The sequence below is a fragment of the Leucopleurus acutus genome (assembly GCF_964270905.1).
Source record: "Leucopleurus acutus genome assembly, chromosome: 1".
In the NCBI taxonomy this organism is placed as follows: Eukaryota; Metazoa; Chordata; class Mammalia; order Artiodactyla; family Delphinidae; genus Leucopleurus; species Leucopleurus acutus.
In genome coordinates, this window is record NC_139142.1 from 178,389,787 (window position 1) to 178,406,557 (window position 16,771).

A 16,771-nucleotide genomic window follows, 5' to 3' on the forward strand; every position below is an offset into this window, starting at 1 on the left:
CGTGAACAGCAAGGAAGACCCAACACAGCCAAAAATAAAATTAATTAACTTATTAAATAAATATATTAACGCACCCATTCCACCGGATGTCACTTACTCTCTGATGGGAACGAATCCTTGTTCTACACCACTACTAAGGATATCTAAGAAGGTCTAATAATTATATTGTACCAAGAAGTAATTCGGGGTCTACTCACAGTGAAGCCAGATGGCAGCACTCCACCAACCACTAGGGTCTTCAGCACTCTTCCCCAGCATCCGTTTTCAGCTCTAGTGAAGGAAATGAGCAGCTGTGTCAAGGCCAGTACAATACTTACTAGCTCTGAATTGTCAGGACACAAAAGACCAACAAGAGGGAGCTGGTTTCCAGAGTTTGGCTTTATTTTGCAGTACAGAAATCATTTGGAGCCATTGTGAGACAGACATCATTGAAGCAGAGGCTCTGTCAAATCAATACTGCGTTGCAGCAGCTTGGTCCATTGAAGAAGCCACACCTGGGATACAAAAGAAGCTTCTACGTTTACCTGCTTTATGATAGTTTCTTTCCCCTCTGCTCTCATCAAATTTATTAGATTAAAACACCGCACACAGGCTTCCTCCAAAATGACTCTCAAAGTCTGGAGTTTGGTTAGAATTGGAGGCCCACATAAACCCAGCTTGTGGCTATGCTGCCTGGGCACTGTTCTAACACTTGATGTAAATGTAAAGGGGTGGGGAGGAGTGAGGGATACTGTCCCCAACGATGGAACATTCGATTCCGTATCTCCTTAATGTCAAGAGGACAGATGGCACGCAAACTGTACTGACACAGCTCTTGAGCAGCAGAAGCTCATAACTGCAAAGGCTACACTGATTAAAAGATACAAATACTGTATCAAGTTCTCTGTATCAGTATCACAATGTTTTAAAACTGATCCTTCACTAGAAAAAACAAGCCAGTATTGGTTAAATTGAACAGAATGTGGGAACCTGCCAATTCTGAAGAGCCACTCCATGAAAACAAGTTAATACATGATATTAGAAAGGGGAAGAATATTTACTGGTACAGTGCTCTGCAATCTCTCAGCTTTGATTACAAAAGCAGGCCTTACAATATTGATTTCATACAATATGCATCATTTGCCAAATTTTAAGTTTGTCCTAATTAGATGATAACATGTACTGCTGTTAGTCTTCCCCATAGATGTCATTTTTCTTGCGCTTCATTTCCTCAAAGTCAAACTCGGATCCCATCATCCTCTTATAGATGTCCTTAATGTCATCACAGGTTGTCTCAAAGTGAGTTGTCGCATCATATGTACGGGATATAAAGATCTGGAAATGAAAGTCACAAAGACCTAAGACTATTTAGTGATGTCTCCCAATAAAGCCTGGTAATTACCCTTTTCAGATTGCCACTCACCTGGCTTTCTGTTCCCAAATCTTTTGGTACAAGGAGGTCACTGATGCTTACGAATCTGGAGGGGAAAAAGAATTAAGTAAGCAGGGAAGTTGACACGCCCACTCACCGCTTTGCCTGAAATTCAAAACCCAGGCTGGTAAGAGATGATGGCTGCTCTCATTGTTCTCATGGGGTTCTGTTCACCATGGAGCCAAAGGCAATCCTGGGTTTGAGCTGCTATAAATGAACGCATCACTTACTTCTGTTCAATTGGTTCCAAGAGTTCCAGAGCTGGTCTGATTTCTTTCTCGGGCTCCTTGGTCTCCACGGTTGTGCTGGCGATGGCAATGTACTTGCCCTGTGCGGCCACATTGTGTGCGGAGGAGATCATGCAGACATAGATATCTGCAAGCAAGCAAAGCCACCTCACTGCCAGGGTCTTTAAACCTTGGGCCTGTGTGTGCACTCAGTTTCACCCATACTTCACTGAGGTGTGAGTTAAAATTACTTGGAACAGACTGGATATTCTAAGATTAAGTTTTATATGGAGACAAACAAGGTCATACATAAAATATACAAATATTCAGCAACTCTTAGCCTACTGGAGATGAAGGGATGAAGGATTTATGTGGCAGTGAACGGTGGACGGGGAGATGACATTCTCTACCCAGATGTCACAGCTCACTGTGGAAACCTGTCTTCCTCTCTGAACCCTGCATTTAGAAAGGTTTTGAATAGCTAAGATAGGATTTATTTAACTACTGATTTCTCATTTTTTAAGCAATATAAAATTGCAAACACAATAAGCTATTCTTGAGTTGGCATAAGCTCATAATAATTCCATAGATTCTACTTGTCTGTATACTACTAGTTAACTACATAATTTCCAATATAAGAGATAATTACTAATTACTGGGTTCCCTTTACTCTTTTTACACTCTCCCTGACCCTGAGATCTACTTGGGAACCCTTGAAAGATTACTTTCATCTGTGTCTCTTAGTTCTCATAATAATCTTCTGTGATTTCGTCTCTTACATGGAAAAAAAAATTAAAAGCTTTAGGGCTTCTAACTGAAAGGGGGGAAAGCTAGTGGATGAAAGAAAACTGGTTAAAGCAAACAGATTAGGAATTACGATTTCAGAGCTAAGTCCTGATCTTTTTTTTTTTAATTTACTATTTATTTTTGTCTGCGTTGGGTCTTCATTGCTGCATGCGGGCTTTCTCTATTTGTGGCGAGTAGGGGCTACTCTTCGTTGCAGTTCACAGGCTTCTCATTGTGGTGGCTTCTCTTGTTGCAGAGCACAGGCTCTAGGTGCGTGGGCTTCAGTAGTTGCGGAGTGTACGCTCAGCAGTTGCGGCTCACGGGCTCTAGCGTGCAGACTCAGTAATTGTGGCGCACGGGCTTAGTTGCTCCGTGGCATGTGGGGTCTTCCCAGACCAGGGATCAAACCCGTGTCCCCCGCATTGGCAGGCGGATTCTTAACCACTGCGCCACCAGGGAAGTCCTGCTAAGTCCTGATCTCAATCAGAGAAATCAAAGTTTTTTCTAGCACACTGCTAAAATCAAATACAAGTATTAGGTTGACAAATCATGACACAAAAGCAGTGCTGTCATCAGCTCAAAGTAACACTGAAATCAGGTCAACTAATAAGCATAAACCTCCACAAGGCACACAATGTTCAAACCAGGCAAGACTGCCTGCTCATCCAGTCCAGCCTCTCAGTTCTACAGAAGAAGAAATGGAGGCCCAAAGAGTGGGGGGTACAAGTCCAAGGCGGGGCTCCTAGGCAAACGTTTCCATTTCAAAGTGATGACTTAGGATCTCTATGAGCTAAAAGGGATACATCACATTTTATTTTCCATATGTAAACTAGAGTCTCTTCACTATAATAGAGCAGATAAAATTTGGAATTTCTACACACATCTGCTTATCTTCAAAACTGACCTGACTTCCGATTGACTTGGTTCTGTGGAATAATGATCTGGCAGGAGTTGGCATCATTGGTGTTCTTGATGGGATGGCTGAGGATACAGATGACTCTGATCACCTGGCCCACTTTTTCGACTCGATCTTTCACGTAGCTGGGATCACAGATGAGCTGCTTACAGCGAGCAATCTGTAATAAAACATTAAAGACTTTCTAATGGGTATAATGATGCCATCGTTCTTGAACATCACCTGTTATCTTCAAGTTAACTGTAGATAATTAGTGAATTATAGCTAACTATTAAAACTAGCTTTGCCGACAATCCCTATAAATTCTCCTGGAGCAAATCTATAAATTCTAAATCTTCTTGAAATATTAGGAAAAGTGTGTTGCATGGTTTTCAGACACATAAGTTTTAAAACTGGGCAGAAGAGGGTTAAAATCCTTGCTCTACCCAACCTCAAAGAGGTTGTTGTTAGGAGTAAATGAAACAGTGTATTTAAGGAATGTCATTATATGTAAATGGACCCAGTGAAAAGTAAATGGTCTATAAATAGTTCTTTCTAATATTAGAAACAGACCATAATCTCTCCTTTTAAGACTATACTTACTAAGTAAAACTTAAGTTGCAAGATAAATTATGTATTATATTATAGTCTTCCTCTTTATATCAAAGCCCTGAAATGTCCTAAGAGGAAGCAGTTGCCTGAAGCAAAGAAAAATGGAATGAATAAAAAGAACTTTGAGATATCAGATTAAGACATTTATCCCTATTCCTAAACATCTACTATGTGTACGCTGGAAGCACAAGGTAGTTACAAAAGACCTACAACAATAAAGGGTCAGATGGCCAGCTAGTGAGTATAGATTATATGGTCTGAACCCATAGAATACCATCAGGAATCCCCAAATATATATATATATATATATATATATATATATTTTTTTTTTTTTTTTTTTTTTTTTTTTTTGCGGTACGCAGGGCAGAGCACAGGCTCCGGATGCTCAGGCCCAGCGGCCACGGCTCACAGGCCCAACCACTCCACGGCATGTGGGATCTTCCCGGACCGGGACACGAACCCGTGTCCCCTACATTGGCAGGTGGACCCTCAACCACTACACCACCAGGGAAGCCCCCAAAATATTTTTTTAAACATAGTTTTTCAGTTTCTTTTTTGAACGGTTCCATTTGTAAAAGTTGATGGTTCATGAAATATGGTCTGGCTTGCAGACCAACAGCACTGGCACCATCTGAGAGCTTGCAAGAAAATGCAGACCCACCACAGACCTACTGAATGAGAAACGTGTACTCTGACGAAATTAACAATTTACATTCAAATTTGAGAAACACTGCTCAAAACTCCACCCGGCCAGTTCCTTGGCTAAACCCAAAATAAAATAATGTTAACAGTAATGATTAACATTACTAATATTTAATAATTTAATAATAATAAACTAAATAATAAAATAGTATTGGCCAAGCCCCAATTCAACCAATAAGTTATAAGTGGTACATATAAAGCTAAATTTAAATGAAAATTTGGGAGACAGACACCAACCCACACTACATATATAATACTTACCATTTAGAGCTCATTCATAATTTCTGTTTTAGTCTTAAGCAACAATCAACACAACAGAAAATATTAAACATTATAAGTTTTCAGTCATTATGAATACCAAGTTACCATAAAGAAAACATACATGGTGTGAAATCTAGGATCGATGTCCATACCAAATTTAGTACTTATTAAACAATAAAGTTTTCTTTACAAGAATATAATATTTCTTAAATTGTAAAAGCTACTTACCTCTCCTTCAGATTTTACACCAATCACTTTTCCATTTTGCATAATGATTTCTTCAATTGGTTTATTCAGCATGTAGGTACCTCCATAAATAGCACTTAGCCTAGCAAAGTATTTAAACTATAATTAGTAATTATAATTGTAATTATAATCAATCAGTAATTTATAATTATTTCAACTACTAAAGTCTCCTTTCTTAGATTTTAATGAGTTACAGGAAACATGTATTTATTTGTTCAGTTTCCTTCCAGACGGCATTAGTTTAAGTCATAAAAGCATCAATTCTAAAACAGTCAAAACCATGTAATGATGTCTCACATTCGTAGTTATGAATATCAAGTGCAAACAAACCACACTGACCAGTAATGGAAGAACAGCTTGTAAGTCTAATCCTCCTGCATATTAAAAATTAAGACTCTGAACAACCAAAAATCTATCAGAAAGCACACTGGACAGTGAGTAAAAGCAGGCAGAAACTAGACAAGAGACTTGAAGGAAGCAATTGGATGAGATCTTCATGTGGTTTGTATGGCTCTTCCCCTGACAGAATGACCTACCCAGTCCTGGTAACATGGGACAGCTAGAACAGAAGCAAAAAACCTGCAGTCTTACTGATTTAACGTGCCATAAGATAGAGTTTGGGGCTGTATGAGGAGATAAAAATTGTGGGAGAAAGTCTTCCAAAACGGGGAGCAACCAAATTATAAAATCTCTTCAAATCCTTAACTAACTCCAGAAATGCTTGTACACAGGAGAGAGACTCCAAGGAACCCAGGAAAAAGCAAAAGCTAAAAGGCAAAAAGACTTGAGGAGAAACTACAGCTACAGGCCTTAAGGACAAATAAGTTCGAAGTTTGAAACTGCCATATTAGAGGAACTTGGTACATACCTTGGGCTTTCCAATGAAACCCCAGAGGACCACACCTCATGAAGGATTCAGCCAAAGACAAAAGACCCCCCACCTACAAAGTATAAAATCAAGTCTCCAAAAGTTCAAGGTGAACAGCCAATAGTTTAACTGCCAACTCAAAACTAAAATCAACACTCATCACAGAAAGAATCCACCATCTCTACAATATACCAATCAGTTATGTCCAATATACAATCAAAAATTACTGGACACATGAAAAAAAGAAAATGGAAAAAAGTAAAGAAGAAGAGTGATCAAAACAAACAGATGCCCAGATTACTGATGCTAAAATACGCAGGGAGTTAAATGCAGCTACTACGAATATGTACAAGGACAAACATCCTTGTTCAAAGATCTATGTTCAAGAACGTTATAGGAGAGAAGTCAAGAGGGCGATGTGGGAAGACACGGAGTTAGCGTCTCCCCAGAACTGCCGGGCGCTGGTGGGGGACTCTGACCCCCAAGGAGACAGAAGGAACTCCATAATGAACGAGTAGGAGGTAAGGGGACCGAGGGGGGAGGAGAAGTGGAGGCCAGACAAGATCAGCCCCTGAGTCTGGGGAGATCAGGAGAGGCAGGTGGGAGGGAGTCTCCAGGAAGAGCGGGAGAGCAGTGGAGGGCGACTGCCCCACCTACTCGGGCACGGGGAGCTCCCAAGCCGGTTCCCCCAGCTCCAAAGCACCATCCAGGCCACATGTGTCCTGGGGGGCACAGAAAGGAGGCCAAGGGGAGTACCTGAGAGGCAAGCGGGAGGGGCCCTCCAGAGGAGTGGGTGAGGAGCAGAGGGTTACTGTCACCCCGTGCACTCAGGCACGGGGAGCCTGCTGAGCTCCCAGATGAGGTCCCCTGCCCTCTGAGACCAGGGGTGGGGAGCACGCCTGGGCCCCTTCTGTTCCTTGAGCCTAAGCCCCACCCCTCACAGCCCCCAGGGCCTTTTCCAGCCCTGTGGGTCCTGAGCATTGGCCCCACCTACCACCCAAACCTCACCCTTGCTTAGGCCCCGCTCTCCACAGCCAAGGACCTTCCGCCCGCCCCCTGCTTTTTTTTTTTCCTTTTCCCTCCTCCTCTTTTTCACTATTGTGGTACTGATGTACCTTCTGGTTGTTGATTCATCTATATTTTTATTTTTACATTCTTTATAATACATCTGTTAGTTTCCTAGTCTAATTTTACTTTTTACTTTGTTATTCTTTTTTTTCTTTTTTGCCACCCCACACGGCTTGCAGGATCTTGATTCGTGAGCCTGGCGTCGGGTGGAAGCTCCTATGGTGGGAGCTGTGAGTCCGAACCACTGGACTAACAGAGACCCTCAGGCCCCAGGGAATATTCACTGGAGTGAGGTCTCACAGAGTTCCTCATCTCAGCACCAAGACCCAGCTCTACCCAATAGCCTACAAACTCCAGTGTTGGAAGCCTCTGGCCAAACAACTAGTAAAATAGGAACACAAGCCCACTAATAAAAAAAAAAAAAAAAAAAAGGGAGATGGCAAAAAAATGTCACAGATGAAGAAGCAAGGTAAAAACCTACAAGACCAAATAAATAAAGAGGAAATAGGCAATCTACCTGAAAAGAATTCAGAGTAACGATAGTAAAGATGATCCAGAATCTCAGAAATAAAATGGAAGCACGGATTGAGAAAATACAAGAAATGTTTAACAAAGATCTAGAAGAACTAAAGAATAAACTAACAGAGATGAACAACACAGTAACTGAAATGAAAAATACACTAGAAGGAATCAATAACAGAATAACTGAGGTAGGAGAACGAAAAAGTGAGCTGGAAGACAATGGTGGAAATAACTGCTGAGGAGCAGAATAAAGAAAAAAGAAAAGAATTGAGGACAATCTCAGAGGCCTCTGGGACAACACTAAACACACCAACATTTGAATTATAGGGGTCCTAGAAGAAGAAGAGAAAAACAAAGGTCTGAGAATATATTTGAAGAGATTATAGTGGAAAACTTCCCTAAGATGGGAAAGGACATAGTCATTCAAGTCCAGGAAGCACAGAGAGTCCCATACAAGATACACCCTCAGAAAGACACACCAAGACACATATTAATCAAACAAACAAAAATTAAATTCAAAGAAAAAATATTAAAAGCAGCAAGGGAAAAACAAAAAATAACATACAAAGGGATCCATCCCCATAAGGTTATCAGCTGATTTTTCAGCAGAAACTCTGCAGGCCAGAAGGGAGTGGCAGGATATACTTAAAGAGATGAAAGAGAAAAACCTACAACCAAGATTACTCTAACCAGCAAGGATCTCATTTAGATTTGATGGAGAAGTCAAAAGCTTTTCAGACTAGCAAAAGCTAAGAGAATTCAGCACCACCATACCAGCTTTACAACAAATGCTAAAGGAACTTCTCTAAGCGGGAAACAAAAGAGAAGAAAAAGAACCACAAAAACAAGCCCAAAACAATTAAGAAAATGGTAATAGGAACATACATATCAATAATAACCTTGAATGTAAATGGATTAAATGCCCCAACCAAAAGACACAGACTGGCTGAATGGATACAAAAACAAGACCCATATATATGCTGTCTATAAGAGACCCACTTCAGACCTAGGGACACATACAGACTGAAAGCGAAGGGAAGGAAAAAGATATTCCACGCAAATGGAAATCAAAAGAAACCTGGAGGAGCAATACTCGGGATCAGATAAAATAGACTTTAAAATAAACACTGTTACAAGAGATAAGGAGGGACACTACATAATGATCAAAGGATCAATCCAAGAAGAAGGTGTAACAATTATAAATGTTTATGCACCCAACATAGGAGCACCTCAATACATAAGGCAAATACTAACAACCATGAAAGGAGAAATCGACAATAACACAACAACAGTAGGGGACTTTAACAACCCACTTACAAATGAACAGATCATCCAAAATGAAAATAAATAAGGAAACACAAGCTTTAAATAACACAACAGACCAGACAGACTTAATTGATATTTATAGAACATTCCATCCAAAAGTGGCAGAATACACTTTCTCCTCAAGTGCACATGGAACATTCTCCAGGATAGATCACACCTTGGGTCACAAATCAAGCCACAGAAAATTTAAGAAAACTGAAATCGTATCAAGCATCTCTTCTGACCACAATGCTACTGGAAATCAATTACAGGAAAAAAAATGTAAAAAACACAAATACATGGAGGCTAAACAGCGCACTACTAAATAACCAAGAGATCACTGAAGAAATCAAAGAAGAAATAAAAAGACACATAGAAACGAATGACAATGAAAATACAATGACCCAACACCTATGGGACGCAGCAAAGCAGTTCTAAGAGGGAAGTTTATAGCAATTCAATCTCATCTCAAGAAACAAGAAAAATCTCAACAATCTAACCCTACACTTAAAACAACTAGAGAAAGAAGAACAAAGAAAACCCAAAGTCAGTAGAAGGAAAGAAATCATAAAGATTGGAGCAGAAATAAATGAAACAGAAATGAAGAAAACAATAGCAAATATCAATAAAACTAAAAGCTGGTTCTTTGAGAGGATAAACAAAATTGATAAACCCTTAGCCAGACTCATCAAGAAAAAGAGGGAGAAGATGCAAATCAATAAAATTAGAAATGAAAAATCACACAACTGACACGGCAGAAATACAAAGGATTATAAGAGACTACTACAAACAACTATATGCCAATAAAATGGACATCCACGAAGAAATGGACAAATTCTTAGAAAGGTACAGTTTTCCAAGACTGAACCAGGCAGAATTAGAAAATATAAACAGACCTATCACAAGTAATTAAATTGAAACCGTAATTAAAAATCTTCGAACAAACAAAAGTCCAGGACCAGATGGACTCACAGGTGGATTCTATCAATCATTTAGAGAAGAGCTAACACCGATCCTTCTCAAACTCTTCCAAAAAACTGCAGATGGAGAAACACTCCCAAATTCATTCTACAAAGCCACCATCACCCTGATACCAAAACCAGAAAAAGATATCACAAAATTATAGACTAATATCACTGATGAACACAGATGCAAAAATCCTCAACAAAATACTAGCAAACAGAATCCAACAGCACATTAAAAGGATCATACACCATGGTAAAGTGGGATTTATCCCAGGGATGCAAGGATTCTTCAATATACACAAATCAATCAAGGTGATACACAACATTAACAAATTAAGGAATAAAAACCATATGATCATCTCAATAGATGCAGAAAAAGCTTTTGACAAAATTCAACACCAATTTATGATCAAAAACTCTCAAGAAAATGGGCATAGAGGGAACCTACTTCAACATAATAAAGGCCATATATGACAAACCCTCAGCAAGCATCATACTCAATGGTGGAAAACAAAGCATTTCCACTAGGATCAGGAACATGACAAGGATGTCCACTCTTGCCACTCTTATTCAACATAATTTTGGAAGTCCAAGCAACAGCAATCAGAGAAGAAAAAGAAACAAAAGGAATACAAATTGGAAAAGAAGAAGTAAAACTGTCACTATTTGCCAATGACATGATACTATACATAGAAAATCCTAACGATGCCACCAGAAAACTATTAGAACTAATCAATGAATTTGGTAAGGTTGCAGGATACAAAATTAATGCACAGGAATCTCTGGCATTCCTATACACCAACAACAAAAAACCAGAAAGAGAAATTAAGGAAACACTCCCATTTACCACTGCAACAAAAAGAATAAAATACCTAGGAATAAACCTGCCTAAGGAGGTGAAAGACTTGTACTCAGAAAACTATAAAACACTGATGAAAGAAATCAAAGATAACACAAACAGATGGAGAAACATACCATGTTCTGGATTGGAACAATCAATATTGTGAAAATGACTATACTACCCAAAGCAATCTACAGTTCCAATGCAATTACTATCAAACTACCAATGGCATTCTTCACAGAATTAGAAGAAAAAATCTTACAATTCATATGGAAACACAAAAGACCCCGAATAGCCAGAGCAATCTTGAGAAAGAAAACGGAGTTGGAGGAATCAGGCTCCCCGACCTCAAACTATACCACAAAGCTACAATAATCTAGACAGTATGGTACTGGCACAAAAACAGAAATATAGATTAATGGTACAGGATAGAATGCCCAGAGATAAACCCACACACATATGGGCACCTAATTTACAACAAGGGAGGCAAGAACATACAATGGAGAAAAGACAGCCTCTTCAGTAAGTGGTGCTGGGAAAACTGGACAGCTACATGTAAAAGAAGGAAATTAGAACACTCCCTAACACCAAACACAAAAATAAACTCAAAATGGATTAGAGACTTAAATGTAAGACCAGACACTATAAAACTTTTATAGGAAAAACACTCTTTGACATAAACCACAGCAAGATTTTTGACCCACCTCCTAGAGTAACAGAAATAAAAACAAAAATAAACAAATGGGACTTAATTAAACTTAAAAGCTTTTGAACAGCAAAGGAAACCATAAACAAGACAAAAAGACAACTTTCAGAATAGGAGAAAATATTCGCAAATGAAACAACAGACAAAGGATTAATCTCCAAAATATACAAATAGCTCATGGAGCTCAATATCAAAAAAACAATCCAGTTATAAAATGGGTAAAAGACCTAAATAGACATTTCACCAAGGAAGACATACAGATAGCCAAGAGGCACATGAAAAGATGCTCAACATCACTAATTATTAGATAAATGCAAATCAAAACTAAAATGAGGTATCACCTCTCACCAGTCATAATGGCCATTATCAAAAAAGCTAGAAACAATAAATGCTGGAAAGGGTGTGGTGAAAAGGGAACCCTCCTACACTGTTGATGGGAATGTAAATTGATACAACCACTATGGGAAACAGTATGGAGGGTCCTTAGAAAACTAAGAATAGAACTACCATATGACCCAGCAATCCCACTAATGGGCATATACCGTAAGAAAACCATAATTCAAAAAGAGACATGCACCACAATGTTCACTGCAGCACTATTTACAATAGCCAGGACGTGGAACCAACTTAAACATCCATTGACAGATGAATAGATAAAGAAAATGTGGCACATATATACAATGGAATATTACTCCATAAAAAGAAACGAAATTGAGTTATTTGTAGTGAGGTGGATGGATCCAGAGTCTGTCATACAGAGTGAAGTAAGTGAGAAAGAGAAAAACAAATACTGTATGCTAACACACATACATGGAATCAAAAAAAAAAAAGGTACTGATGAACCTAGCTGCAGGGCAGGAATAAAGAGGTAGACATAGAGAATGGACTTGATGACATGGGGTCGGAGGGTGAAGCTGGGGCTAAGTGAGAGTAGCATCAACATATATACACTACCGAATGTAAAATAGTTAGCTGGTGGGAAGCAACAGCATAGCACAGGGAGATTGGCTTGGTGCTTTGCGATGACCGAGAGGGATGGGATAGGGAGGATGGGAGGGAGACTCAAGAGGGAGGGGATATGGGGACATGTGTATGCATATGGCTGATTTGCTTTGTTGTGCAAAAGAAACTAACACACTATTGTGAAGCAATTATACTCCAATGAAGATTTAAAAAAAAGAACATTATATATTCGTGAAAGTCAAAATGAATAAACAAAATCTCACAAGAAAAATGAAAACTATATTTAAAAAATGAAAATTCTAGATCAGTTGAAAAATATTTTTTAAAAAATTAAAACTCACTGAATGTGATTAACAGCTTACTGGAAATAACAGAAAAAGGAACTAGTGAACTTAAATGAACACGCATTACCCGATATGAAACATAAAGAGATAAAACAAAGAAAAAAATGAGCAGAGCCTCAGTGACCTATGGCAGCGGTCCCCAACCTTTTTGGCACCAGAGACCAGTTTCATGGAAGACAATGTTTCCAAAGACCAGGGGTAGGGGGAGCCGGGGTAGAATTTGTTCAGGCGGTAATGCGAGCAATGGGGAGCGGCAGATGAAGCTTCGCTTGCTCACCCACCAATCACCTCCTGCTGTGTGGCCTGGTTCTTAACAGGCTGAGGACCTTTACCAGGGGTTGGAGACCCCTGAACTATGGAATAATACCAAGTATCTAACATACAAGCAATCAGTGTCCCAGGGGACAAGAGAGAAAATGAGACAGAATATCTGAAGAGGATAATGACTTTAAAATTCCCAGCTTGATCTAAAAAATTAACTTACACATCCAAGCAGTTCAGCAAATCCCAAGCAAAACCACACCTAGGCAAATCCTAGTTATACTCCCAAAAACACAAAGAAAATCTTGAAAGCAACCAGAAGAACAAAAAACAAACAAAAAACAAAAACACAGAAACAACTATTTATTACAGTTGACAGCTAACTTCTCATAAACAAAGCAGGCCACAAGTGAACAACAGCTATAAAGTGCTGAATAAAAAAAAATCTTAAGCCAACAAAAGTCCTTCAAAAATGAGGGTGACTTAATACTTTCAGATAAAAATAACAGCTGAGAGAAATCATCAACAGTAACTACAATAATGCCAATGAAAAGCTGAAGAGAAATGACAACAGATGGAAACAAGGATTTATAAGAAAAAATGAATAGCATCAAAAATGGTAAAATTGTGGACAAATGATTACATTTTTCCTTCCCTTCATTTCTTTAAACTGACTGTTTAATGCAGAAATTATAATGTTGTATTGTGGGGTTTAATAAAGTATGTAGACATAAAATATAGGCAACAACAGCACAAAGGAATAGTAAATGGGATGAGATTGTTGCAAAGTTCTTACAGTTTATGTAAAGGACAGTTATTAACTCCAAATAACTGTGATAAATGAAGGATGATATTATAATTTATGGAGTGAGCATTAAAAAATTAGAAATGAAAAGGCACAGCTAAAAATTAAGATGAAAATATTTGATTAATTCCAAAAAAGGAAAGAGGAACCTGGGGGGGGAGTCAGGGGAGGGGGGGGAAAACAGCAAAACAACAGATCTAATCCCAACCATATCAATAATTATATTAAACATAAATGACTAAAAAATTCCATTAAAAGGCCAAGGTTGTCACATTGGATAAAAAAGCAATATTCAACTATATGCTGTAAGAGACTCACTTTAAATATAAAGACACAGAGGGTTTAAAATCAAAAGGATAAAAAAAATTGTTCAAACAGTAAACAAGTTGGTATGGTTATATTAGTATGAGACAAGGAAGATTTGGTGTAATCAGAAATTAGTATCACCTAGTAAAAGAGCTTTAAATGTCTGAAGTACAAACTGACAGAACTAAAGTAGGAAACAGATAAATCCACAATCGTGGTAGAAGACCCTCTCTCAGCAACAGAACTAGAAAAAGAATCAGTAAGAATATACATTTGAACAACTCTATGAGCTACCTTTCTAAAACATGCATGCAGAATTCTTTCAAGGGCATATTCACTAAAACATATATTTGGCCATAAATTATGCCTTAATTAATTTCAAAGACTGAAAATTTACAAGTTTGTTCTCTGACCATAATGGAATTAAATTAGATGTCAGTACGGTATTTAGGGAAATCCTCAAATGTTTAGGAATTAAACACTATACTTTCAAATAACCCAAGGGTCAAAGAAAAAAAATCATAGGAAAGATAGGGTACCATATTAGATGGTACATATTTAGAGGGAAATTTAGACCTTCAAAGGTTTATGTCAGAGAAGAAAAGTATAAAATCAATTATCTGTTTCAAGCTTAAAAACTAAAAGAAAAAAAAAACCCAAATAAGTAAAAGGAAAAAATTAAGGTCAGAAATCAGTAAAATTAAAAATAACTACAAAGGAAATTAACAAAGCTAAAAATCTGGCACTTTGAAAAGATTAATAAAATTGATGAAATCCCATCAAGAAAAGAGAAATTATAAACTATCCAACACAAGAATGAAGATGGGAACCTCACTAAAGATCCTATAGACATCAAAAACATAATAAAGAAATATTATGAACAACTTTTTGTCAAAAAGTTCAAGAACTTATTTGAAATAGTCAAATTCCTTGAAAAACACAACTGAAAATAAGAAATAGTACATTTGAACAGCCTTATTTCTATTAAAAGAAAATGAATTAACACTCAAAAGCCTTCCCATAAAAAAAGTTCTACAGGTCCAGATGGCTTCATTGGTCAATTCTATCAAACCTTTAAGCACAATACCATTTTTCACAACCTCTTTCAGAAGGCAGAGTAGGAGGAAACTCTTCCAACTCATGTTATGAGTCTATTAAGCCCTGATACAAAAAAACAGACATGAATATTACAGGAATTATAAACCAGTATCTATCATGAACATAGGCACAAGAACTCGTGTGTGAATGTACACATACAAACAGGCACACACAAACGCATACATACACACACATATATGCAAATTAAATCCAACAATAAATTAAAAGGAAAATACATCATGAATAAGTAGTGTTTGCTCTAAGAATGCAAGGTTAATTTAATATCCAAATATCAATCTATAAAATTCACAATAGCATAAAGAAAATATGCATTATTAACTCAATGTCAACACCCATTCATAATAAAAATTCTCAGCAAGCTATGAAAATGGAATTTAATCTGACAAAACTGCCTATTTAAAAAAACATACAGAAAACATATTTAATAATAAAATACTGAAAACATTCCCCTGAAGGCTGGAAACAAAGCAAGAATGTCCATCTTCATCGCTTCTATTCCTCATTCTTCTGGAAGTACTAGCCAGTTCATAAAGTTAAGAGGGTAAAAACACAAAGGTTGTATAGGAAGAAGCTAATCTCTCTATTCACTGATGATGTAACTGTGTACAAGGAAAATTCGAAGAAATCTATAAAACTAATAGAATAAGTGCAAGGTCACAGGAAGTACAAAAATCAATTGTACTTCTGTATATAAGCAGCAAACAACTTTAAATAAAATTGAAACTTTCATTAACAGCAGCATCAAAATAACATATAATACTTATGAATAAGTTTGAACCAAAAAAGTGCTGGATCTCTACAATGAAAGCTACAAAATATTGCTGAACCAAAGAAAACCTAAATACATGGTGAGAGACAGAGTTCACGTACTGGAAAACTCAATGTTATTAAGATAATTCTCTCCCTAATTGATCTATAGGTTTAACTCAATCCCAACTAAAATCACACCAAATATTTTTTTCAAGACACTGACACCTTCTTCTAAAATCTATGTAGAAATGCAAGGACCTAGAATAGACAAACCAATTTTGAAAAAGAACAAAGTTGAAGGATTTATATTACCTGATTTCAAGACTTATTATAAAAAACTGTAATAATCAGGATGGTGTAGTAATGGAATAGGAAAAGTAAATAGATCATTGGAACAAAATAGGCATGTGTATATGGCCAATTGATTTTTCACAAAGGCACCAAGACAACTTTACAACAAATGGTGCTAGAACAACTAAATATCAGTACAGAAAAAAGTGAACCTCAAGCCTCACCTCACACACCAACATGATTTCAGGATGAATCACAGATTTAAACACAAAGCTAAAACTATAAAGCTTCTAGAAAAAGACATAGGAGTATCTTTGTGCTCCTGAGGTAGGCAAAGCTTCTTAGAAACCAAAAAATACTAAACATTAAAAAAAAAACCCTTTGGTATATTAGCAAAATTTAAAACTTCTGCTTATCAGAAGACAAGCCACAGACTAAGAGAAACATTTATAATACATATACTGACAGAAGACTTCAGTCAGGATACATCAAGATTGCCTACAAATCAAAAACAAAA

The 16,771-nt window shown here is 37.5% G+C and overlaps 1 protein-coding gene across 1 annotated transcript in view; it reads right to left on the minus strand.

Moving 5' to 3' along the window:
* Positions 1-358: 358 nt before the first annotated feature.
* Positions 359-16,771, minus strand: part of GDI2 (GDP dissociation inhibitor 2) — a 44,604-nt gene continuing 28,191 nt past the window's right edge. The window contains exons 7-11 of the mRNA XM_082835608.1: positions 5,123-5,222; positions 3,329-3,500; positions 1,642-1,786; positions 1,403-1,457; positions 359-1,314 (exon numbers count right to left, since the gene is read on the minus strand). Of these exons, the coding sequence (XP_082691734.1) occupies positions 1,168-1,314; positions 1,403-1,457; positions 1,642-1,786; positions 3,329-3,500; positions 5,123-5,222 (619 nt within the window). The 3' untranslated portion in view covers positions 359-1,167. The remainder of the gene's footprint in view (positions 1,315-1,402; positions 1,458-1,641; positions 1,787-3,328; positions 3,501-5,122; positions 5,223-16,771) is intronic.